The 27,539-nt window shown below is 44.4% G+C and overlaps 1 protein-coding gene across 1 annotated transcript in view; it reads left to right on the top strand.

Annotated features, from left to right (window-relative positions):
- The window catches only part of ESCO1 (establishment of sister chromatid cohesion N-acetyltransferase 1), a 188,075-nt gene that overhangs the window by 142,047 nt on the left and 18,489 nt on the right, over positions 1-27,539 (top strand). The window contains exon 7 of the mRNA XM_069220000.1: positions 19,225-19,314. Coding sequence (XP_069076101.1) covers positions 19,225-19,314 — 90 coding nt within the window. The remainder of the gene's footprint in view (positions 1-19,224; positions 19,315-27,539) is intronic.

Genomic DNA, 27,539 nt, shown 5'->3' with positions numbered 1-27,539 from the left:
GTTCCTAGTTGGACAGGGTGTAAACTGACTGCCAACTAGAGACACTATTTCTAACATAGTATTGCATTTGTTTGCAGACTTTACCTGGACTTCTAAACTATCTTACTTGAAGGGTTTCAGTCCCTGCAAACCACTTTGCCATATGGCAATTTCTTTGTTGAGGCCAGAAAAAACATTTCACTTTCTTTGTCCTGGCTCCACTGTCCCTCACTGGGCAATGTTTACATCGTTGTACTTTGTCTGCAAAGCTAGTGGTGTGTTGGAGCCACGGTACGGGTATTCCAAATTGAAAACTTAGAATCCAACTACACATATGACTATTGAAGGGTCATCCGTTCTTCAAGCAAGCAGATTGTGAAAACGTAAATATTTCCAGAATCTAAAGCCACTTGGGTTGTATTGTATAATGTACATGTTGCCTTAGAATGCAATAATGCTGTTTAGACAAATGTCACTCTGTACATCCCTAATAACTTGTATGGAATGATGTGCCTTTAATGCACAATATAAATATTGTAAGACACTATGGAGTTCTATGACCATGTACAAGGCAAGACCGAGAACCTTTTTTCAAGCAAGTACATGGTGTTTGCTTCTTACTGCAGGAGCGTTCTGCCTTCTGAAGGTGCCTGCAATGAGAAAATAAAGAGCAGATGTTTATAGGCCCATAACAATCTTCTACATACCCAAAATAAATAAATGGAATACACCTGCATTATTAGACACCAAAGCTGCAGCTCCAGCTAAAGCTACAAGAAATGATTTTTTTTTTTTAATTATTTTTCTTTTCTTTTTGAGTTTTCAACAGAGGACCCATTAGTGCAGTGAAAATACTATTCCTTTAGCATGGAGATGGATTTGGTATTAACTTTCCAACTGCAGACTGTATGAAAAGCTCTAATCTTGGCATCCTAATTGACCATATTTTGTGATACTGGGCAGACTAATTATTTATTTTTGCCTCAACTCCCATATCAAACAAAACCAGGGGTAGTTAAAAATAGGTCAAATGAAATGCGATTCTAGCGCATTACAGAAATAACTCTACTTTAGCACATTATCTGTTGTAAATGGTGAATAAGATGGATCATTATAACTTTGTCAACTTTAGTAAGTTTCTGGCACTACAAAGAGCAGCTTTAATGCACTTATATACAGTCTACCTATTGTTTTGACACCTGACAAATTATTAACAAGCAAAGTGGATAGATATAATGCTCTAATTAATCTCAGCCACTGGTAATCGATGGGGCTGCATTCCAGCCCATGCTATCCTAGACTCAGAATGGGTGTCTACAGGTGGCTAGCTAAAGCAAGAGACATGATGTGTAGCATTGGAGAACCATCAGAAAAGGGAATATGATCAGTGCACCTCGGGACTGTGATGAGGTCGGCTGCCTGATTTTGTACTTTTTGGAACATGACCATTCACTTGTGTAGGATGCTTGCATAGAATCCTTCACAGTAGTGTTTGCGCGCCAGTGGCAAATAGGTTGGGTGTTATTTAGGCGTTGGAGAAATTTTAATTACACTGGCAAAATGCCTTTAATTCCCACTGTTTATGTTGTACAAAATTCCCAAAATTATTTGAAATTTTGAATGATGCTAATGCACTCGAGAGTCATGTGCTCAGCAAATATCTGAGAGACATTGGCGTAAGCCAGTGCCCTGCCGGTGTCTCATGAAACGTTTTTACCTGAAATACAAGCTCATGTAAAAAACCAAGATGTTAGAAAATGCCAAATGACTTCACCTTAACAGCATAATTTTGTGAAATTTTTGTTGAATTTTATGAAATTTTGCAAGAAAAAAGCAATTTTGCCCCTGATAGGTCTCTCGTGAGACACCGCATGCGCTGTCGCTTCAAAGACATTTTGTTAGTTTACAGGCGGCTTAAATCCTGTCCATTGCTTACCAGTGCTTGGCCTCATCTTCACTTTCATTTCCTTGTGTCTCCTCCGTATTCACCTTGTGTTTGTCCCTCCCCTGGAGCTTTGTCTGGGTGCCCTTCCACTGATTGCACTTTCGGATGTATTTTTAGTTTTTTGTTTATTTGGTTGCTTACCGTTGTCTTTGCCTGCCCAGCTACCGACCCCTGCCTCAACCCCTGGATTGTTTTGCCTCACCTGTCTCTCCCACCGCTCTCTAATTTGTATGGTATAGTTGCCCCCCTCCTCCCATTGTGTGTGGTGTTGCTGGTACCATCCTGCCTTCCTCCCGCTGTCTATGGTGCTCCTAGCCCCTCCCACCGCCGACCACATCATTCCACTTTTTCACATCAATCCACTTTTACTTTTTTTAAAAAAAAAAATTCATTAACATGTGGCGCCCTGCCATATTGTATTGTACCCCCAACCTTTCTGCCCCATCCTGCGTTGCTTGGCCCCCATCCCACAACAAAAAACAATTTTCAAAGCCAAATTGCCCTTGCAGACGCAAGAGCTATTTTACTTTTTCAGTGTTTTTTTTTAGCTAGATTTTACAGCAGCATGGCTGCTCTGCAACTTTGTTGCTATTAAAAAAAAAACTATGACGCAGTCAGTGTTGACATTGGGATAGCACTTATTTTATTTTTTACTTTGACATGCTGCAAAGCAGTCACACTGTCTAAAAAAAAAAAAAAGCCAGCAGCTCTCACATTGGCAAGACCCTAATGGCTTTGCCAGTTCTTGTTTAGAGTCGTAAAAGCATGCACTGGCAACAGCAGGTGCTTGAACCTGTCCACGCAAGTGACTAGACAGTAAGCAGTATTTTCCATCTGCCTACATGACTCTAAAGTTAAAGAAATTCCTTTGGCTTCTAGGAAATTCAGGTTACACTGTAAAGTATGGTGAATCCTCAGTTTTTTTTTTTTTTTTTAAACATATTAGACAAACCGAAGCGTAGCTCCAAGGAGGAATCGAGCACTTTAATGGGAGAATTTGTTTTATTGCTGTAGGAGCTTCTCAGTGCAAGCTGATGTGTGCAGAACAGATGGGCATGAGGTGTCATAGAAACCAGACTATAATTAAAAGGGAGTTAAGGGGTGCAGCATGCAATAGGTCCTGTACTGGGCAACAACATTGTTTCCTTGTTTACATCACACATCTACAGTGTTGTACATAATTGCAGTTCATATCGTGATTTGCAGACAGTTGCACGATTTCACTCAGGTGGCAGGATTAAACCCTTGGTCTCTGGAATTCAAACCAAGCAGCTACACATGTAAATCTAGTAGTGATGGGGCCCTGAAAGAATATGTTGATGCAGTAGTAAGTTACTTAAAAATACTCTCCCCTTAGACCCTCACCCACCAACATGGATGATAGATGGAATGCTTCAGATTTTGGTTTGCCACATTGGTCCAAAATTATTACAGGGATGAATGGACTCCATGTTTTCAGGGTGTTCTTTTTAGGTTGAGCGAGCAAGCACTCTGGCCTTTTTTTAATCTATTTCAGGGCTTTTAACCATGCTCACTGCAAGCCTATCACTCGTTAATGGGCTTGCTTTTCAAAAGTCCTTTGTTATCATTGGTGAATACTTTACATTTGTCCCTCCTTGGGGCAGTGTTGTTACCGCCTTGTATATCGACATTGTTACATGGATAATTGCACGTTTGCTGCAAGTAAACTTGTTTTTCCTTTTGTGTCTCTCCTTCGCGCTCATGGCAGCCGTGGCGCCTTGAATCAGCTTTCTTATGTCAATGGCTTTACCTTTCATTTTCAATTTAGGTGGGGCGAAAAGTCCAGTTAGGGATTTACAACTCTAATAGCTATAACTCGAGAAAACGCGAGACCCATTGCATTGCAGATGCTTGTTTTAAGTTGTAGGAGGCGATTCAATAAATGAAGTTAAAAATTCCTATTGACATTCCTAACCATTCTTTGTTCTTGGAAGACCAAAGAAATGTTAAAAACGTAATTGGAGATGTTGGGGATAACTGTTGCTTCTGAATCCCTCTGGTGACATGTTTCAATGTGCTGGTTCAGAATCTAGATTTCTAGAGTTACATTTTTTGGTAAAGGCAAATGCATGCCTTCAATCACCACATTTTCATTCACTTATGCACGTGATGTTATAATACTCCTGTCTGTAATAGTGACTTTCACAAAGAAACTCCTGTGGGGGAAATAGATAAAATATTAAATAGGTATACGAGACAAAACAATTGGTAGCGACATGCTTTGTTAGTTCACTCCGTTCACATGTTGATGCCACAATAAATGGTGCTTATGTATACAGCAAACATACAACACTGCAAGCCCATACTTTTGTAGTGCTTTTGTTTTGAAAACTGTTGTGATGAAAAGATCATGATTACGCCAAATATAGTTAATGTTCCTTTGCGATTTAATGTACACACACAAACTGGCATGAGTCCCAACATCAAGCCATAGCTGACAATCTCTAGACTTACAAGGACACTCTGCGTTCTACATTCCATGAGTGCCTCATGCAGTCTACATCATAACACAGCTCCTTCCCTTTACTTTTTTTTAAATTTTTTTTAACCCCTTCGCTGGCAGGCTTTTTCTCCTTCTGTGCCAAGCCTGTTTTTGGCTATTTGGAGCAGTTCGCGCTTAAGCCCTCATAACTTTTTGTCCACGTAAGCTACCAACGCCACATTTGCACCTTTTTTTCCCCAACATCCTAGGGATTCTGAAGGTACCCAGAGCTTGTCGGTTCCCCTGAAGGAGACCGAGAAATTAGCCAAAAGACAGCGAAAAATGTAGTTTAAAAAACAAACAAATGGGAAAAGGCTGCAGAAGAAGGCTTGTGATTCCCCCCCCTCTTCCCCCCCCCCCCCCCTGAAAACGGCATCGACAAAGAGTTTGCGGTGCTAAACATCACCAGCTTTCAGTAACATGCAGACTTGAATCGGAAAACTACATTTTTCAACACCATTTTGGCATTTTACTGGGACATACCCCATTTTTACAATTTTTTGTGCTTTTAGCCTCCTTCCAGTTAGTGACAGAAATGGATATGAAAACAATGCTGGATCCCGGAGAGCTAAACTTTTCTAAAAAGTAGACAAAACTATGAATTCAGCGAGGGGTCATTTGTGTAGATCCTACAAGGTTTTACTACAGAAAATAACAGCTGAAATTAAAAAATATTGAAATTGAGCTGAAACAAGCAATCATTTTTCTTCATGTTTTACTATGTAACTCTTTCCTGCAATGTCAGATTTGTGAAAGCAATATACCATTACGTCTGCTGGACTCTTCTGGTTGCGGGGATATATAGGGCTTGTCGGTTTATCAAGAACCGTAGGTACCCAGAGCCAATAAATGAGCTGCACCGTGCAATGGGTTTTCATACAGCAATTCATTTGGTGAAATATAAAGAGTGAAAAATAGAAATCAAGAAAACCTTTGTATTTCCAAAATGGGCACAAGTTAAGGTGTTGAGAAGCAGTGGTTATTTGCAAATCTCTGAATTCTGGGGTCCCCATACTAGCATGGCATTTCTCAAAGAGACGTCTTTTTTACGCACTGTCTTACATTTGGAAGACAAAAATGTAGAGAAAGACAGGGGGCTAGGACACTTGTTCTACTATTCTGTGTTCCCACAAGTCTCCCAATAAAAATGGTACCTCACTTGCGCGGGCAGGCCTAATGCCCGCGACAGGAAACTCAACATGGACACATCACTACAATGTCTGCTACTCCGGCACCGGTGGATTCTCCACGGATCCAGTCCACAGTTAAGTTGCCTGTGGCGCCGGAGGCTCCGGCGTCGGGTGGATCCGAAGAGCGGCGCCAGTGAACATCTTCGGCGTCGGCTGATGCCTTATCGACGCCAGGACTCGAATCCAGGCTCCGGTCCAGGAGATTACCATTACGCCTCCTGGAGGAAGAGGAAAATAGCAGGCAGCATCTGGAGGAAGGTGAAATCTTAGAGCCTTCAGGTGATTTTCAAGGCTTGGACACAGCAAGTGGCATTGACACTTCCCCTGAATGGGATTTGGCTTCCCCAGGGGAGTATACCGAAGGGGCTGCATCTTTTCATGTGGTAATAAGGAAGGCTGCAGACTTTTTAGATCTTCCTCTTCCGGCTGCTGAGATGAAAAGGAACCTTTTGACTGAAGTGCTGCATCCGGCTTCAGTAGTGGCGGAGCCTCTCTTGCCCTTCAATGAGGCTCTCCTGGACCCCATCAAAGATATTTGGCAAAAGCCAGTGACTTCTACAGCTGTCAACAGGGCGGTAGCGAGGCGCGGCTCCAGGTGACCCAGACTTCCTCTCCAAACATCCAACTCCGGAGAGTTTGGTTGTTCAGGCATCGTGCTCCTCCCGTTCAGCTCCTGGTTCGTTCCCCGGGACCCCTGCGGACGGGGAGTCTAAGAAAATGGACCACGCAGCAAAGAAGGCCTTTCCTTTATGCAGTATGGCCTTAAAGTTGACCAATGCAACTTGCATCTTGGGGCGTTACATTCATGCCCTTATAGAGGAGGCGAAAGGTCATCCTAACTTGCCACAAGAGGTGTTGCATCTGTTAACGGACGCTCAGGCGGTGGCGACACAGGTGATTCAGTCTGGGTTGGACACCTCAGACTCTGTGGCAAGGGCTATGGGTACATCCATAGTGTTGAGGCGTCAGGCGTGGCTGCGTTCATCAGGCTTCTCCTCGGATGTGCAAGCCACTCTTCTAGACCTGCCTTTTGACGGGGAAAAACTCTTTGAGACAAAAGCAGATTCTGCTCTTGAACTTTTCAAGGAGAGCAGAGCCACAGCGAGGTCGTTGGTACTTCAGGCAGCCACTTCCTCGACCTTTAGATCATATAGGAGGTTTAGAGGTTTTGGACGTGGCTCCTCCTTTCGTGGCAGGTTCCAGGCGCCACAACAATCTGCAGGTTCCCTGCCTTACAGATCCTTCAGAGGCAGGGGCAGAGTACGTACAAGAGGAGCCACCCAGCAGCACTCTGCCTCTTCCTCAGGAGGGGTGCTGCAGGGAAAGCAGCCTTAGTCCTCCACCACTCCCTGTTCCTGTGTCTGCGATAGGGGGAAGACTTGCCCAATTTCTTCCAATGTGGGAGTTTATAACATCAGACTCCTGGGTCATCGACATTGTGCAGAAGGGGTACGCTCTTCCCTTTCGGGAGTTCCCTCCTCCCTTCCCTCCGAGCCCATCCTTCTGTTCGGAAGACCATCTTCTGTTACTGCAACAGGAGGTGTTATCCCTATTGTCAAAAGGCGCAGTGGAGTTGGTTCCGGAGCAGGAGAGGGGTCAGGGCTGTTATTCAAGATACTTCCTGATCCCCAAAAAAGATGGTCGGTTGAGACCAATTCTAGACCTGAGGATTTTTAATTGGTTCCTCAAGCAGGAAAAGTACAAAATGCTGACCCTTTCACAGGTTCTTTTGGCGTTGAACGAAGGAGATTGGATGGTGTCTGTCGATTTGCAGGATGCGTACTTCCATATTCCGATCCTCAAATCGCACAGGAAGTATCTCCGGTTTGTGGTGGGGTTGCAGCATTATCAGTTTGCGGTCCTCCCGTTTGGTCGTACTTCAGCACCTCGAGTCTTCACAAAGGTGATAGCGGTGGTTGCGGCAGAGCTCAGAAGAAGAGGGATAGCGGTGTTTCCCTATCTGGACGATTGGTTGATCAAAACCAAGACTCCAGGGCTCGTGCGGCGTCACTTGCAGTCGACAACTCAGTTGTTGTTCGACCTGGGTTTTTCGATCAATGTGCCCAAATCTCACCTGGAGCCCTCGCAACGCCTCCTGTTCATAGGGGCAGTACTGGACACAACATTGAATCGGGCCTTTCCTCCACCCCAGCGGGTTCAGGACATTCAGGCGTTGATTCCAATGTTTAGAAATGGAGCGGTGGTTCCAGTCCTCAAGGTCCTTCATCTGCTCGGTCTGTTTGCTTCTTGCATACTGCTGGTCACTCATGCACGCTGGTACATGAGGGCTCTTCAGTGGTGCGTCCGCAGGCAGTGGTTTCAGCACAAAGGGGATCTCTAGAATTCAATCACGATCTCCAGAGACACTGCGGTGGATCTTCAGTGGTGGGCTGCGGTCAGCAACCTGTCGCAAGGAAGGCCGTTCTCGCTGCCTCCGCCAGTGGCCATAGTTGTAACGGATGCTTCCACTCTAGGGTGGGGAGCTCATCTGGGGGACCTGGAGGTCAAAGGCCCTTAGTCTCCAGTGGAACAGAGGTTTCACATCAATCTGTTGGAATTGCGGGCAGTACGTCTGGCTCTCAAGGCCTTTCTCCCTTCCATTCGCAGTCAGTCAGTCCAGGTCCTGACAGACAACACTACCGCAATGTGGTATATAAACAAGCAGGGAGGAGTGGGGTCATACCTTCTTTGCAAAGAAGCTCTTCGACTCTGGTCCTGGCTTCAGGACCACAAGATTTGCTTGGTAGCAAATCATTTGGCCGGGGTTCTGAACGTACATGCGGATGTTCTCAGTTGACGCAGTTCGGTCGACCACGAGTGGCGTCTTCATCTGGATCTGGTTCTTTTCATCTTCCAGACGTGGGGGTGTCCGCAGATAGATCTGTTTGCTGCTCAGGAGAACGCGCAGTGCCCGTTATTTTGCAACCTCCAGTATCCGGTGCAAGGAACTTTGGGGGATGCGTTTCAGATGTCCTGGAAGGGTCAGTTGCTTTATGCGTTTCCTCCCATACCCCTGATTCCTCGAGTTCTGAGGAAGATCCGCCAAGACCGGGCCCAGGTCATCTTGATAGCCCCGGATTGGCCAAGAAGGGTGTGGTACACAGACCTCCTCCAACTCTGTCTGTGCCCTCCGCTCCGTCTCCCTTACAGGGTGGACCTCCTCTCGCAGTTGCAGGGGCAGATTCTACACCGCCACCTCCAGAGTCTGCACCTTCATGCCTGGAGATTGAACGGGGCAATCTGAGTGCTTTTTCTCTCCCACTGGAAGTGGTGGAGGTTATTTTATCGGCCAGACGACACTCCACCAAATCGATCTATTCAAGTAGGTGGGCTAGATTTGTACGTTGGTGTGGAGAGAACCGAATTGATCCCTTAAAAGCTCACTTGTCTGATCTATCATTATTTGCTCTTTCCTTGACACAGAAGGGTTGTGCAGTTGCCACAGTCCAGGGTTATTTATCAGCACTGTCGGCTTTTCTGTGCCTCCCAGATCAACCTTCCTTGTTTAAATCTCCACTTGTTTTGAGGTTCATTAAGGGGTCTCACTAATAGGTTTCCGCCCACACCGTTTGTTATGCCACAGTGGGATCTTAACTTAGTATTAACATTTCTAATGGGATCGCCATTTGAACCAATGCATTCTTGTGCTTTGCGTTTGCTGGTCTTTAAGACTGTATTTCTGGTAGCCATAACATCGGCCAGAAGAGTGAGTGAGCTTCAGGCTCTTAATGTAGAGTCTCCATACCTTTCCTTCTTTAGAGAGAAAGTGGTGTTAAGGACCAAGGCGGCTTTCCTCCCGAAGGTTGTTACACCCTTTCACTTGGAGCAGTCTATTACTCTCTCTTCCTTTTACCCTCCGCCTCATCCATCCAAGGAGGAAGAGAGGCTCCACCTACTGGATCCACGAAGAGCATTGAGCTTCTTTGTCGACAGGATGAGGGAGTTCAGGCAAGATGATCAGCTCTTCATTGGATACGTGGGGAAGAGGAAAGGCAGAGCAGTCCACAAGAGAACGCTATCCAGGTGGGTCATTCTCTGTATCAAGCTTTGTTATTCCTTAGCGAAGAAAGAACCACCTGTGGGGCTTCGTGCTCATTCAACCAGAGCTAAGGCTGCTTCTTCGGCTTTAGCTAGAGGTGTTCCTGTGGTTGACATCTGCAAGGCGGCAACTTGGGCATCCCTCCATACTTTTGTCAAACATTATTGTTTGGATTCTGAGTTTAGGAGGGATGGCCATTTTGATCGCTCAGTGCTGCAGGATTTCTTAGTTTGACCATTCAGGCACCCACCTCCGGAGGTAGTACTGCTTTGGGACTCTATTCTTTAGGTGAGGAATCCACAGGTAGGTGTATCCATCAGAAGAACAAGTTACTTACCTTCGGTAACGCTTTTTCTGGTGGATACATTAACTACCTGTGGATTCCTCACGGTACCACCCGCCTCGCTGTTGCCTGACTGGTCATTCCACAAAATCCGTGGGTGAGCACCAGAGGGGGGGGGGGGGGGGGGGGGGGATGGGGTTGGGGATGGGGATGGGGATGGGGATGGGGATGGAGATGGGGGTGGGGGGGTGTGTGTGTGTGTGTGTGTGTGTGTGTGTGTGTGTGTGTGTGCGCGCGCCTGATTCATGTATATAGTTATAGCATGTATATATGTGTTTCTTTCTCTGGTTTTGATAATTCAAGTACACATGATTGAATTTGACTGACATATTTGGTTTCATATGGAACAGTTATTGCTGTTAGTTTATTTTTATTGTAATAAATGTTGCGTTTTCACTTCATTTGATGTGATTATGTTCTCTTCGAGGTCAATGTTCACCTGTTCGCCTCTAAGGCATGTAAAAAATAGTGATAACTGACGTCTGCACGTCGACGAGGGATTCTTATTGCCTGGATGACGTCATACGGCGTCGCGTGGAGTCGGGCAATTGTGACGTCATCGTCGACGTGCAGAGCTAGAAGAAAATTTCCTTCGAAGCTGGCGCGAGGGGAGAATTCTTTGGGTGAGGAATCCACAGGTAGTTAATGTATCCACCAGAAAAAGCGTTACCGAAGGTAAGTAACTTGCTCTTTAATTCTTTTACTTGTTAATCCCTGTATCAGATCTCCTTCATGTGCCAACTTAAACAGTTTAAACCTTAATCTCATAGGGGGTATAAACCTGTCAGCCCTCATAATCACATTCTGACCACACACAGACAATCCAGCCAACCTTAAAAAAGAATGGCCTAGCTGATATAGAAACTGTGCTTTTTCGTCATTTTCACTACCTCTTCAAGAACTACATCAGACTCAATTTCCTCAGCCTATTCTCTAATAATGAAAGCTCCTAAACCACTTTGTTCTGCATTTTCTACAGATGCCACAGCTCCCTCTGCATCAGAATTTCTCACTGCATCACCATTTACCTTTTCCCAATCTAATTACGTTTTCTAGATAAACAATCTGCTTGCACATTCTTCCATCCCTGTACATATTCAACTGTATATTGGTATTCCTGCATTCTGGCTGCCAACCTGGCTAGTCTGTCTTGCAGATCCTTTACCCCGCTCTACTAGTTGACAGTAACTTAATCAGTGGTTTATGATCAGTGCGTAACACAAATTGTGTCTCCCCCCTCCCACCCCAAATACACACAGAAATATTCAGCACCCCAAAAAGCAGCAAAGGCCTCACGTTCAGTTATTGAATAGTTCCTTTCTGAATGAGTGAGGGTTCATGATGCAAACACAAATATTTTTCCATGCTCCCATGAACTTGGGAAAACACAACCCCTATACCAGTTGCACTGGCATCTACTGTAAGTATTGATTTAAATTTTATGTCAACGGTAGATAGAAAGCCTGCATCAGAAATTTCCATTTTAATGTCCTCAAAACATTTCCGTTGTTCCTCCCATCACTGAAATGTATTTCCTTTGCGTAAAAGCTTCCTTAACCCCTTCGCTGCCAGGCCTTTTCCCCCTCCTGTGCCAGGCCTTTTTTTGCCTATTTGGGGCAGTTCGCGCTTAGGCCCTCATAACTTTTTGTCCACATAAGCTAACCAAGCCAAATTTGCGTCCTTTTTTTCCAACATCCTAGGGATTCTAGAGGTACCCAGACTTTGTGGGTTCCCTTGAAGGAGGCCAAGAAATTGGCCAAAATACAGTGAAAATTTCGTTTTTTTTTTTTAAAAATGGAAAAAGTGGCTGCAGAAGAAGGCTTGTGGATTTCCCCCTGAAAATGGCATCAACAAAGGGTTTGTAGTGCTAAACTCAGCAGCTTCCTAGCTTTCAGGAACAGGCAGACTTGAATCAGAAAACCCAATTTTTCAACACAATTTTGGCATTTTACTGGGGCATACCCCATTTTTGCAATTTTTTGTGCTTTCAGCCTCCTTCCAGTCAGTGACAGGAATGGTCATGAAACCAATGCTGGATCCCAGAAACCTAACCATTTCTGAAAAGTAGACAAAATTCTGAATTCAGCAAGGGGTCATTTGTGTAGATCCTACAAGGGTTTCCTACAGAAAATAACAGCTGAAAAAGAAAAATATTGAAATTGAGGTGAAAAAAACATCAATTTTTCTCTACGTTTTACTCTGTAACTTTTCCCTGCAATGTCAGATTATGGAAAGCAATATACCGTTACGTCTGCTGGACTCCTCTGGTTGCGGGGATATATAGGGCTTGTAGGTTCATCAAGAACCCGAGGAACCCAGAGCCAATAAATGAGCTGCACCCTGCAGTGCGTTTTCATTCTATACCGGGTATACAGCAATTCATTTGCTGAAATATAAAGAGTAAAAAATTGCTATCAAGAAAACCTTTGCATTTCCAAAAAGGGCACAAGATAAGGTGCTGAGGAGCAGTGGTTATTTGCACATCTCTGAATTCCGGGGTGACCATACAAGCATGTGAATTATAGGGAATTTCTCAAATAGATGTCTTTTTTACACACTCTCCTATATTTGGAAGGAAAAAATGTAGAGAAAGACAAGGGGCAATAGCACTTGTTTTGCTAATCTATGTTCCCCCAAGTCTCCCGATAAAAATGATAGCTCACTTCCGTGGGTAGGCCTAGCGCCGGCGACAGGAAACGCCCCAAAGCACAACGTGGACACATCCTAAATTTTGGAAAAAAAGAGGTGTTTTTTGCGAAGTGCCTACCTGTAGATTTTGGCCTCTAGCTCAGCCGGCACCTAGGGAAACCTACCAAACCTGTGCATTTCTGAAAACTAGAGACCTAGGGGAATCCAAGGAGGGGTGACTTGCGGGGCTCGGACCAGGTTCTGTTACCCAGAATCCTTTGCAAACCTCAAAATTTGGCTAAAAAAACACATGTTCCTCACATTTCTGTGGCAGAAAGTTCTGGAATCTGAGAGGAGCTACAAATTTCCTTCCACCCAGCGTTCCCCCAAGTCTCCCGATAAAAATGATACCTCACTTGCGTGGGTAGGCCTAGCGCCGGCGACAGGAAACACCCCAAAGCGCAACGTGGACACATCCTAAATTTTGGAAAAAAACAGAGGTGTTTTTTTGCGAAGTGCCTACCTGTAGATTTTGGCCTCTAGCTCAGCCGGCACCTAGGGAAACCTACCAAACCTGTGCATTTCTGAAAACTAGAGACCTAGGGGAATCCAAGGAGGGGTGACTTGCGGGGCTCGGACCAGGTTCTGTTACCCAGAATCCTTTGCAAACCTCAAAATGTGGCTAAAAAAACACATGTCCCTCACATTTCTGTGGCAGAAAGTTCTGGAATCTGAGAGGAGCTACAAATTTCCTTCCACCCAGCGTTCCCCCAAGTCTCCCGATAAAAATGATACCTCACTTGCGTGGGTAGGCCTAGCGCCGGCGACAGGAAACACCCCAAAGCGCAACGTGGACACATCCTAAATTTTGGAAAAAAACAGAGGTGTTTTTTGCGAAGTGCCTACCTGTAGATTTTGGACTGTAGCTCAGCTGGCACCTAGGGAAACCTACCAAACCTGTGCATTTCTGAAAACTAGAGACCTAGGGGAATCCAAGGAGGGGTGACTTGCGGGGCTCTGACCAGGTTCTGTTACCCAGAATCCTTTGCAAACCTCAAAATTTGGCTAAAAAAACACATGTCCCTCACATTTCTGTGGCAGAAAGTTCTGGAATCTGAGAGGAGCTACAAATTTCCTTCCACCCAGCGTTCCCCCAAGTCTCCCGATAAAAATGATACCTCACTTGCGTGGGTAGGCCTAGCGCCGGCGACCGGAAACACCCCAAAGCGCAACGTGGACACATCCTAAATTTTGGAAAAAAACAGAGGTGTTTTTTGCGAAGTGCCTACCTGTAGATTTTGGCCTCTAGCTTAGCCGGCACCTAGGGAAACCTACCAAACCTGTGCATTTCTGAAAACTAGAAACCCAGGGGAATCCAAGATGGGGTGACTTGCGGGGCTCTGACCAGGTTATGTTACCCAGAATCCTTTGCAAACATCAAAATTTGGCCCAAAAAACACTTTTTCCTCTCATTTCGGTGACAGAAAGTTGTGGAATCTGAGAGGAGCCACAAATTTCCTTCCACCCAGCGTTCCCCTAAGTCTCTCGATAAAAATGGTACCTCACTTCTGTGGGTAGGCCTAGCGCCCACAAAAGGAAATGGCCCAAAACACAACGTGGACACAACATATTTTTTCACAGAAAACAGAGGTGTTTTTTGCAAGGTGCCTACCTGTGGTGTTTGGCCTGTAGCTCAGCCGGCCCCAGGGGGGGGGCAGAAATGCCCTAAAATAAATTTGCCACCCCAACCCCCACCCTCCCCGGGAGCGACCCTTGCCTACGGGGTCGCTCCCCCTGCGTGACATTGGCACCAAAAAACAAATCCCCGGTGCCTAGTGGTTTCTGCCCCCTTGGGGGCAGATTGACCTAAACTCTGCCAATCTGTCCCCAGGGGGGCAGAAATGGTCTAAATACAATTTGCCCTCCTGGGGAGCGACCCTTGCCTGATGGGTCACTCCCCATCTCTAAAAAAAAAAAAAAAAAAAAAAAAAAAAAAAAAAAACACAAAACAAAATTTGCCCTGGCGCCTAGAGGTTTCTGCCCCCCCGGGGGCAGATCGCCCTAATAATAGGCCGATCTGCCCCCCGGGGGGGCAGAAATGGCCTAAAATAAATTTGCCCCCCCAACACCCACCCCCCCCCCCCCCCGGAGCGACCCTTGCCTACGGGGTCGCTTTCCCTGCGTGACATTGGCGCCAAAAAACAAATCCCCGGTACCTAGTGGTTTCTGCCCCCTTGGGGGCAGATTGACCTAAAATTGGCCAATCTGCCCCCAGGGGGGCAGAAATGGTCTAAATACAATTTTCCCCCCCAGGGGAGCGACCCTTGCCTGATGGGTCGCTCCCCATCTCTAAAAAAAGAAACAACAAAAAAAAAAAAACACAAAAAAAAAATTTGCCCTGGCGCCTAGAGGGTTCTGCCCCCCCCCTGGGGGCAGTTCGGCCTAATAATAGGCCGATCTGCCCCCCGGGGGGGCAGAAATGGCCTAAAATAAATTTGCCCCCCCAACCTCCACCCCCCCCCCCCCCGGGAGCGACCCTTGCCTACGGGGTCGCTCCCCCTGCGTGACATTGGCGCCAAAAAACAAATCCCCGGTGCCTAGTGGTTTCTGCCCCCTTGGGGGCAGATTGACCTAAAATTGGGCAATCTGCCCCCAGGGGGGCAGAAATGGTCTAAATACAATTTGCCCCCCCAGGGGAGCGACCCTTGCCTGATGGGTCGCTCTCCATCTCTAAAAAAAGAAACAACAACAAAAAAAAAAACACAAAAAAAAAAATTGCCCTGGCGCCTAGAGGGTTCTGCCCCACCCGGGGGGCAGTTCGGCCTAATAATAGGCCGATCTGTCCCCCGGGGGGGGGGGGGCAGAAATGGCCTAAAATAAATTTGCCCCCCCAACCCCCACCCCCCCCCCCTGGGAGCGACCCTTGCCTACGGGGTCGCTCCCCCTGCGTGACATTGGCGCCAAAAAACAAATCCCCGGTGCCTAGTGGTTTCTGCCCCCTTGGGGGCAGATTGACCTAAAATCGGCCAATCTGCCCCCAGGGGGGCAGAAATGGTCTAAATACAATTTGCCCCCCAGGGGAGCGACCCTTGCCTGATGGGTCGCTCCCCATCTCTAAAAAAAGAAACAACAAAAAAAAAAAAACACAAAAAAAAAATTGCCCTGGCGTCTAGAGGTTTCTTCCCCCCCTGGGGGCAGTTCGGCCTAATAATAGGCCGATCTGCCCCCAGGGGGGGCAGAAATGGCCTAAAATAAATTGCCCTCCCCCCCCCCCCCCAGGGAGCGACCCTTGCCTAGAAAAAACTCCCTGGTGTCTAGTGGTTTCTACCCCCCTTGGGGGCAGATTGGCCTCATCAAAATAGGCCAATCTGCCCCCAAGGGGGGCAGAAATGGCCAAAATATAATTTTCCCCCAAGGGGAGCGACCCTTGCCTAAGGGGTCGCTCCCCACCAAAAAAAAAAAAAATATAACACAAAGAACAAAAAAAAAGGTCCCTGGTGCCTAGAGGTTTCTGCCCCCCCTGGGGGCAGATCGGCCTAATAGTAGGCCGATCTGCCCCCGGGGGGGCAGAAAAGGCCTTCCCGAAAATATGCCCCCCCTGGGAGCGACCCTTGCCCACGGGGTCGCTCCCTTTTGTCAATAACAATAAAAAAAATAAAAATCCCTGGTGTCTAGTGGTTTCTACCCCCCTTGGGGGCAGATTGGCCTCATCAAAATAGGCCAATCTGCCCCCAAGGGGGGCAGAAATGGCCAAAATATAATTTTCCCCCAAGGGGAGCGAGCCTTGCCTAAGGGGTCGCTCCCCACCAAAAAAAAAAAAAAATGGTCCCTGGTGCCTAGAGGTTTCTGCCCCCAGGGGGGGCAGAAAAGGCCTTCTCAAAAAAATGCCCCCCCTGGGAGCGACCCTTGCCCAAGGGGTCGCTCCCTTTTGTCACTTTCAATAAAAATAAAAAAAATCCCTGGTGTCTAGTGGGGTTTCAAAAGCCGGATTGCAAGCAATCCGGCTTTTGAAACCCTCGGAGGGACTTCAAAGGGAACGAAATACTTTTCCTTCCCTTTGAAGCCCCTCCGGGCCTCCCAGTGATTGAAAAAGAAATGCTTTTGCATTTCTTTTTCAATCGCGCTGGAAGCAGAGCTTCCAGCGCGACTAGGGAGGCCCCTGTGACACATCAGCGCGCGCGCTGACGTCACAGGGGGGGGGGGGCGGGGGGGGTCGGGGGTGTAAGGGGAAGGTCTTCCCCTTCCATCCCCGACTTGGGGGGGGAGGGGGGTGCATGGGGGGCGCGCCCCCAAGTTCCCCTGTGCCTAGGACGAGATGATCTCGTCCAAGGCACAGGGGAACTGTAGCCTTGGACGAGATCATCTCGTCCAAGGCACAGAAGGGGTTAAGGTCTCAGTTTTGTCAGCAAACGTTTCCACAAATTTGGCATGATATTCTATAAGGCCTAAAAATGATCTCAATTCATCTGTGTTAGTAGTGCAAGGTGCTGATCTAATTGCCTCCACTAAGAATCACTTTGGTTTAATTTGTCCTGCTAATATTCTGTATCCCAGATTTTTAATTTGTTCAGTCAAAAATGTACACTTTTCCTTATTCAGAGTCAAACTAGCTTCCTCCCAATTTTTTAAACATATTACTCAAAATAATGCTGCGCTGCTCAACAGTATCACCAACTACCAATATGTCATCCTGAAAGTAGTCAACATTTTCCATCCCCACAAACATATTTGTCATCATTCGCTGGAAAACATTTGCAGCCGATGCCAAACCACACACCATGTGAGTAAATTGAAATGTACCTTCTGTTGTTATGAATGTCTTTAAAGCTTTTGACTCTTCATGCAACCTTTTCAATCTAGCTTTGTAGAGTACCTACCACCCTTAATAGATGATAGCAGTTGATTTATATTTGGCAAAGGGAACGTATCAGTTACAATGTGCTAATTCAAATCTGCACAGAACGGTAGATGACCATCAGTTTTTAAAGTAACTACCACTGGGGAAATTCAAGGAAAGGCTTCCGCAGGTTCTATTATGCCATCCTTTAACATGTCATTTAACAATTCTTTGACTTCATTTCTTACAGATAATGGTACTCTTCTAAGTTGATCTGTATGGCACCTTCTGTTACCATAATTTTATATACATACCCTTTCAGATATCCATGGTCCTTGCCGAATTTTCTTTTTTTTTCACTTTCCAACACATTACTCAGCTGTACATTTTCCAATACGAGAACTTGAGTAGGTGACCTCTGAATTGTATTATATTAAGATCAAATTGATGCATCCATCCTAAAATAGGAGGACCTTCCACTGATGTATTCACTTTCCCCTCTACACTCTGTTTTCCATTCTATACTGTACCAAACATGTATCCTAAGATATCAATAGATTCACCCTGATATCCTACTGGATTTATATCCGTAGTTGATGACCTGACATTCTTCCAATGTGCTCTAAATAGTTTCTGTGGAATAATGTTAAACATTGACCTAGAATCAACCATAAGTTCTATCTCGCAACCACATACCTCAAACGTAGCTGTGGGTCTTGATAAGTCTTTTGTCTCCCTTATCCCTTGCATCATCATCTATCACCAATATTTTTATCACCCCATTTGTTCACCTCCATCACTTCCACAGCACTTACTCTAGGTTTATTATTCTCTTTGCTCAATTTGTTGTTTGCTTTACACATTCTCACAAAGTGACCTCTGCATCCACAATTTCCTTAATCTTTATTAACTGCAAAACATCTCTTGGAATCTGACCTATGGAAAGAGCTTCTACAACGAAAGCGTTCTTTGTTCTTGCAACTCAACATATTTACTGCACTTCCTTTCCCACCCTGTACCACATTGACATCCTCCTCTGAACTCTGTTATTGTTTGCCAAGCTACATCACAATTCCCTTTATCACTCCTGCTCAGTTCCCTCAGACATCTTTGATATTCCTCTCTAACCTTTGCCATTTCTTCTGCTTCCTTAGGTAAAGGATCTTTAGCAGCCCATAACCTCTCTTGAACCTTATTCTGTTTACACTGTACAATAGGCTGATCACGAATCAACTTTTCTGTCATGGTCTTGAAACAACACTTGACAGCAAGTTCCATTAACCTTGCTACAAATTCGTCAGTAGACTCATGTTCAGCTTTAGGCTGTGTGTAAAATGTATACCTTGCCATGACTAAGTTAACTTCTTTAGCAAACCTAGTTTCTAGTCATTTAATTGCCCCTTTATATACATTATCCATAAGCTGACCATTTGGTCCTGTCGCCACTGTTGTTCACAAGTCGTGCCCTGCATTTGAAGGTTATAGAATAAAAAGAGGTGGGTTACATGATATGTTCATTCTTGTTAAAATCCCCATTTAAAATGTACTCAAACTGCTACTTCCTTTCATGTAGGGGGTCGGTCGTCTCTTCAATGAGTTGGGGTAGTATCTTTACAAAGGATATTTTAAACCGCCTTGTATTTATTAATACATAAAATGTCAGAACAGTGATGATGAGTGAGGTGAAAGGGAGACCGGCCAATAAAAGTCAAGTCTTCAAAATGGATTTTACTTAGATAACACTATTTTCTTTTGCATAGGGTTGGAAGAAGGAGAGGATCGTGGCCGAATTCCCTGATGGCAAGATAATAATGGTTTTGCCAGATGATCCAAAGTATGCTCGTAAAAAGGTATTTCTTCTGAATGGCAGATTTCCTGTGATTTTGGTTTGCCGTTGCTTTTTCTTCGTGCTTCGTCATGCCTGCTTGAAGTCATGAGTTTATTTCATCAGTTGTCAAAAGCAGGTATCCGAACTAAGATTTGCTGCCTGCTCCTCTCCTCGATTCTAGGTGCCGAGATAGTGTCACAAGTACTTTTAAGCGCTATTATGGGCAGCATTTAAGCCCTTTTCTTCTCAGTCTATTCTTCACAGACTATATTATGGACATAATAGTTGCTGGTACACTAGGGAGCCTTACCAGGCAACCTAGGATTTTGGTGAGATGTTTGCAAAACCTCATGTGAAAAGCTCTCGTAAAATATTGATTACGAACTATTATTAGGATTAAGGTTCCTATCCGTGAATTGGGCCCTAGATTTCTTTTAAAATAGTTTTAATTGAAGGCAACAGAACATTCGTCAGTTGTAAGGGTATGGCTTTAAAGTTGTCCAAAAGTGAGATGTCTGGGGCTGTACCTTTTGTTCTTGTTACATTTATAAACATCACTCTGTCTTTTCCAGTGTTTCCAGTCCAGTCGGAGTTAAACATGTTTGATAATAGTTTATTTCAAAACACATTTAAAAAACGGTTGTTTTGTATTATTCATTTTTTGAGAGTAGAAAGTTTTTTTTTTTTTTGTTTTTTTTTATAAAGGTGATGAGCTCCGAAATCGTGTTGCCAAGCCTCTCGGGGTTGCCGATGTCTGTACATTTTTTTTTTTTTTAACTTATCTAACGTTGATGAAATGTAAAGCATCCCTAGATGGTTTTCAGTCTACACTGAAAATGTGCTGCATGTGGTTTAGATGAAAAAAACTGCATATACACATTAAGGCTGTGGAATGCACTGTAGCGTGGCAGCAACTTGATGTTTCTTGTGCAGGTCAAACCCCTTATTTAATATGTACCTTCATCTTGCCACTTTTTGGGTGTGGACCGGGGAAAGGCATCAATGTCAATTCTGCTCGACCTCTGTCACCTGAGACACTGTGAACCTTTGGATATTGTGGCTAAATATTAGGCAGGATCAAAGAATTAGACACTTTTCTCGAGAGCTGTATCCATCAGTAATGATAACTCCCTTTGTAACACAGAAAGGTTATGCTGACTGGTTGCTTACCACAGGTTTCCTCACCTTCCCCTCTTAGTGAGTACATACTTATACCTACAAGGGATGAGTGGCCCGCATCATGGTGTTCATATTCAAATGTACACTTATGATCATCATCTAGCATTGTAGCTGATATGGGGCCGGTGTGACATTTGTCAGAGATTGAGATTAACTCTGGTCAGCTATTTCTCTGGTACTTCAAACTGTGTTAGGTGTTGATTGTTAGATGCAGCAAACTCTCTGCACTTAAGGTCACAAACAGGATGTTTTATTTGACTGGCTACACCCCCTGCATTTACCACACTTCCTTGTCCTACTACTATCAACCATGGGCGAGTATCCAAAACTGGCCCATCTGATACAGGATTTGGGGACATGCTGGACCACATGTCCGGAGAAGTCCAGACTGGGCAAGTGGAAGAAAAACTTAACTTTGCTCAGTTACACAACTTGACTAGCATACAGATTACTTTGCAATTTTGAAAGCTATAAAAAAAAAAAATCCTGTATTATGCTGATTGGTTTTAATTGTCTAAAAGTAATGTCCCGTCAGTTTGTAGAATGTGCCAAGCAGTAAATGGCTGGTACTGATAAATATATTAGTTTCACGGAGAGTGTGCAGGTCTTCTGGATCTTCGGAAAAAAGAATGATATGAATAACAAAGATGTCTATTGTAATTGTAATGGTATTTATATAGGGCTACTACCCCTGACGAGTCATTGGAGCACTTTACTGCGAGTAGCACGCTACTTCGCAACCTAAGATTAGAGTTAAATAGTAGATTAGTAATATGTACCTTTTTTTTTTACCTGTGGATTAGTTGTGGTAAGTTAGTTACATTTCTATTCTTGAGTTCTCATGAGTTCAGTAGTGTTTTGAATAGGGATAGAATAATGGAAGTGGATTATAACAGGGAAGTTGTAAGTTGTTCTTGGGAGTTGTGGACATGTGCCATGTTAGTTTGGTGAATGTGATAAAAATGAGGGGGAAGTTTGAGAAGGATGTATTGCTATGCATGCATATATATATCTGTGTGCACAGACATTAGTGTATGGTTGTGTGTGTGTATACGTGTGTGTGTGTGTGTGTGTGTATATGTTTGGTGGCATGTGTAGCTGCAGATACACGTGCTGTGCATTATACTTCTGTCATCTAGTGTTGGGCTCGGAGTGTTACAAGTTGTTTTTCTTCGAAGAAGTGTTTTCGAGTCACGAGATCCAGTGACTCCTCCTCTTTGGTTCCATTGCGCATGGGCATCAACTCCATATTAGATTGTTTTCTTTCGGCCGTCGGGTTCCGCCATGTTTTCTCTCGCTCAGAGATTACGATTCGGAAAAGTTTGAAAACGCTTCCTTTTCGTCAGTATTGTATCGATCGGGTTTACATCTTCCATAAACACATCGGTACCATTGGAGAAGACAACTCTACTCGATCCTTTGGGTGCACGCGCCCAACTGGGGCCTAGTTGGGCTGACTGCGTGGAAGCCTCATGGATCGGACTCCATTCCGATTCTGTCCTTGGTGCCACGCCAAATATCCTTATACAGACCAACATCTCGTATGTAATCTTTGCCTTTCCCCAGATCATCGGGAAGAAAATTGTGAGGCCTGTTGATCCTTCCGTTCCAAAAAGACTCTTCGAGATAGGAGGGCATAAAGACTAGAGATGGCGTCCAGAAGCACCGAACATTTTGACGTGGAGGAGGAAGAAATCATGCAGACAGCAGTCTCCGTTCGAGGTTCCGACTCCGAATAGGAATCCGAGGAGGACAGACCGGTCACGGTGGGACAACAAGTGAGTACGACTGCCCCTGTATCCTCACAAAAACAGAAGGCCTTGGGTACGCCACTGCTGGAAGGCCATGGCTCGGCCCGAAAAAAGACTCCCGGTGACCAAACTACCAGTTCAGCACTGAAAAAGGCCACACCTCCCAAACCATCGGAGGCAATAAAAGGCTTTGTGTCCGACTCGAGCAAACACCATTTTTTGGAGTTGAAGATTCGGAAATCCCTTTTGGAGCCGAGATCATCCACTGCATCATCTTTTTCGATCCCGAAAAAGCCGGCTTCAGAGCCTAAAAGGCCAGCATATAGAGAGGAGCATGGACTTTCAAAGAGACTAAAAGAAAGCCACAAAGCCTCTTAAGAGGAGTATCAAGTACAGCCAAAACTTGAAGTTATGGACGAAAGGCAAGCCAGGATTCATATCCATAAGGAGACAGGCAGGATCCTAACAGCACCTCCTCTAAAGCCAAAGAGGAAGCTAGCCTTTCAGGAGGAATTGGACACTATGCAGCCTCCAGCTAAAGTGCCAAAGCCAAAGGAGAAACCACCACCTCCTCAATTTTCTCCTCCTCATTCTCCTCCTCACTCTCCATACCTCTCATCCTACTAGTCCTACACAAGTGCAGTCACCCACACACTCTTTTGACTCACAACAGGACAATGTAGATCCATGGGATCTTTATGATCCAGATCCCATTCCTAGCAATGACCCAGACCGCTATCCCTCTAAGCCTTCACCACCTGAGGATAGCACTGTGTACAATCAGGTTTTAGCTAGGGCTGCAGTATACCATGGGGTCACCATGCACATTGAACCACTGGAAGAGGATTTTTTGTTTAATACCCTATCCTCCACACATTCAAAATACCAGTGCCTCCCCATGCTCCCAGGCATGTTAAAACACGCTGATCAAATATTCAATGAGCCAGTTAAGGCACGTATAATTATGCCCAGGATAGAGAAAAAGTACAAACCTTCTCCCTCTGATTACATAACACACCAAGTACCTCCAGATTCAGTAGTGGTCAGCGCTGCTAGAAAAAGGGCGAACTCCCAGTCATCAGGAGATGCTCCCCCACCCGACAAAGAAAGCAGACAGTTTGATGCGGCAGGGAAGAGAGTTGAATCACGGGCAGCGAATCAGTGGAGGATAGCTAACTTTCAAGCACTGTTAGCGCGATACGACAGGGCCCATTGGGCTGAGATGCAAGACATAATTCAGCATCTCCCCAAAGAATACCAGAAGAGAGCACAACAAGTAGTGGAGTAAGGGCAAACCATTACAAATTATCAAATTCGATCTGCCCTAGATGCAGCAGACACTGCTGCTAGAAGTGTCAACACTGCAGTGACAATATGAAGGCATGCATGGCTCAGGTCTTCTGATTTTAAATCCGAAATACAGCAAACTATGTTAAATATGCCATTCAATAACAAACACGTTTTTGGGCCAGAGATTGACAAAGCCATTGCAAAATTACGCAGAGATTCAGACACCACAAAAGCAATGAGTGCACTATTCTCTAGACCATACAAGGAATCCTTTCGGAAACCTCAGTTTTGAGGTGGATTTAGACCACAGACATCAGAAGCATCCACATCGCAGGCAAAACCAACCTACCAACCACAGTACCAACGAGGTGGTTTTAGGGCACATATAGAGGACAGTATCCCAGAAATAGAGGGAAATTTCAGACCCCTAAGCAACCTCCACAGCATCCTAAGCAGTGACTTGTTTCATCCCCTTCCACTCCACACCTCTCCTGTGGGGGAAAGGCTACAACAGTTCTATGCAAATGGGCAAAACATTACCATAGACAAATGGGTACTATCAATTATCCGCAATGGCTATTGCCTAGAATTGATACAAACTCCCCTAATCATTCCACCAAGATCACACAAACTATCTACAGAACACATCAATATGTTACAGGAGGAAGTCCAATCTCTATTACTCAAACAAGCAATAGAATCCGTACCACAAGCTCAAATAGGGACAGGAGTTTATTCGCTATATTTCCTGATTCCCAAAAAAGATGGCACCCTCAGACCAATATTAGATCTCAGGACCCTCAGTCTTTACATCCTGTCAGAACATTTTCACATGGTAACTCTACAAGATGTTATCCCACTACTACAAAAACACGATTTCATGGCAACATTAGACCTCAAGGATGCATATTTTCATGTACCCATCCACTCTGCGCATAGAAAATATCTCAGATTTGTCATTCAAGGAAAGCACTATGAGTTCAAAGTGTTACCCTTTGGAATAACAACAGCTCCAAGGGTATTCAGAGTGCCTAGCAGTAGTCTCAGCCTACCTAAGAAGACAACATATACGTGTTTTTCCATATCTAGACGATTGGCTAATAAAATCAAACAGTCATACGCAGTGTCAAAACCATACAGATTACGTAATAACAAACCTTTCTCAATAAATTACCAAAAGTTGCATCTACAACCGGCACAAATACAACAGTTTTTGGGTGCAGTACTGTATACTCAAAAAGCGCTAGCATGTCCAAATACGCAAAGAATACAAGCATTTCAAAATATAGTCACACAGATACAAACAAATCAGCGGTACACTGTCAGATTTGTCATGAAGATTCTAGGGATGATGGCATTGTGTATTGCAATTGTTCCACACGCAAGACTAAACATGCGGCCCCTACAACAGTGCCTTGCACAACCATGGTCACAGGCACACGGTCAACTTCAAGATCTAGTGTTGAGAGACCGCCAAAAATGCATGTCCCTTCAGTAGTGGAATTTCACAAATCTAATCAAAGGGCATCCATTTCAAGACCCTGTGCCTCAGACCATAATTACAACAGATGCATCAATGATTGGTTGGGGAGCTCACCTCAACAATCACAACATTCAAGGACAATGGGATGCCAAACACAAACAGCTACACATAAATCACTTAGAGTTGTTAGCTGTCTTCCTAGCACTCAAAGCTTTTCAGCCTCTTCTCACACAGAAGAATGTCCTTATCAAAACAGACAACATGACAACCATGTATTACCTAAACAAACAAGGAGGGACACATTCGTCCTAACTCTCCCTTCTAGCCCAAAAATTTTCGAAATGGGCAATCCACAACCAAATACACCTGTTAGCACAATACATTCGAGGGATACACAACCAATTGGCAGATTTTCTCAGCAGAAATCACCAACCAACACACGAATGGGAGATTCACCCTCAAGTACTTCAAAAATACTTTCAACATTGGGGAACACCAAACATAGATCTGTTCGCTGCAAGCGAAAACGCAAAATGCCAAAACTTTGCAACTTCCATCAGAATGTATGGAAGTTATTAAGCAAGCAAGAAAACCCACTACTAGACAGTGCTATGCTAACAAATGGAAAAGATTTGTTTTTTACTGTCAATCTAAACAGATTGCCCCTCCTACAGCATCAATACAAGATATTGTATGCTATTTACTTCATTTACAAAAATCAAATTTAGCATTCTCTTCCATAAAAATACATCTTACTGCAATTTCAGCATATTTACAAAATATACAGCACAGCTCCTTATTTAGAGTTCCTGTTATTAAAGCCTTCATGGAAGGTTTAAAATGCATCATTCCGCCCACGACACCTCCAGTTCCCTCTTGGAATTTAAATATAGTGCTTACACAACTTATGGGCCCACCATTTGAACCTATGCACTCATGTCAAATGCAATTCCTAACATGGAAGGTTGCCTTCCTAGTTGCAATTACGTCTTTACGAAGAGTAGGCGAAATACAAGCCTTCACTATTGAAGAACCGTTCTTCCAGGTACACAAGCATAAAGTTGTACTAAGAGCAAACCCCAAATGTTTGCCAAAGGTCGTCTCGCCTTTCCATATAAATCAAACAGAGGAACTTCCAGTCTTCTTCCCACAGCCAGATTGCGTGCCAGAAACCGCTCTACATACATTAGACATTAAAAGAGCTCTAATGTACTATATAGACAGAACAAAACCCTTCAGAAAGACTAAACAACTGTAGCTTTCCAGAAACCTCATACAGGTAACCCCATATCAAAGCAAGGGTTGGCATTATGGATTGTAAGATGCATCCAAACATGCTACGTTAAAGCCAAAAGACAACTCTTAGTTACTCCTAAAGCACATTCTACAAGAAAAAAAAAAGGTGCTACAATGGCTTTTTTGGGAAATATACCAATGGCTGAAATATGCAAAGCAGCTACTTGGTCAAAACCACATACATTCACTAAACACTAGTGTGTAGATGTTTTAGCAAGACAACAAGCCACAGTAGTTCAAGCTGTACTCAGAACATTATTTCAAACAACTTAAACCTCTACAGGCTAACCACTGCTTTTACGGGAGGACAAACTGCTTTGTAGTCTATGCACAGCATGTGTATCTGCAGCTACACATGCCACGAACGGAAAATGTCACATACCCCGTTTACATCTGTTCGTGGCATGTTCCGCTGCAGATTCACATGCACCCTCCCACCTCCCCGGGAGCCTGTAGTTGTTTAAGTTAAACACATTTGTGTGTGTGTGTGTATATATATATATGTGTATATATATGTGTATATATATATTTGCATTAGCATCAACATCTCTTTTCTCTTCACCTATATACTCTATCACTCCTACCTTCATGGAGTCGATGCCCATGCGCAATGGAACCGAAGAGGTGGAGTCATTCGATCTCGTGACTCAAACACTAGATGGCATAAGAATAATGCATAGCTTGTGAATCTGCAGCAGAACATTAGTTCATTATTTGTATCTGCGGGGCAATGTACTTTACCAACAAATTAGGCCAGCAGCCTTAAATTCATGGAGACTTTGATGGGGGTACATTGAGAAATCTGCTTTTCCTCCAAAATGACTGATTTAAACACTTGAAGAGAGGCCATGTTAAGGAAAAACAGCTGTGACTATAATTCCAGAATAAAAGTGTACTTCACTATTAAGCAGAATAGATTGCTGGCAGTGTAGTAAGTGAAGATGTGTTGTGGAGGTAGGGGACAAAGCACATGTATTGATCTATATGTTTATAGTTACCATTAGAACTTTTTTTACTTTTGGTTTTCCCCATCACAAAATATACTTCTGCTATTTGTTTTTCAATACAGCAAACTGTCGGACATACCTTTTGAGTAAATGTTCGCACGGCTGTGCTGTGAATGTTTGATTGCATATGCCACAGTACTCCTGAAGACCAAGTAAAATCTGTCATTTTTTATGGTGGACAGTATAAAGGTCAAACCTCAAAATTTTGCAAATCTCGAATAATTCACTGTGGGGATATTTA

The sequence above is a fragment of the Pleurodeles waltl genome, chromosome 2_2 (assembly GCF_031143425.1).
Source record: "Pleurodeles waltl isolate 20211129_DDA chromosome 2_2, aPleWal1.hap1.20221129, whole genome shotgun sequence".
NCBI classification, from domain to species: Eukaryota; Metazoa; Chordata; class Amphibia; order Caudata; family Salamandridae; genus Pleurodeles; species Pleurodeles waltl.
The sequence above is the reverse complement of the archived record's forward strand: the minus strand, read 5'-3'. Positions and strand labels throughout refer to the sequence as shown.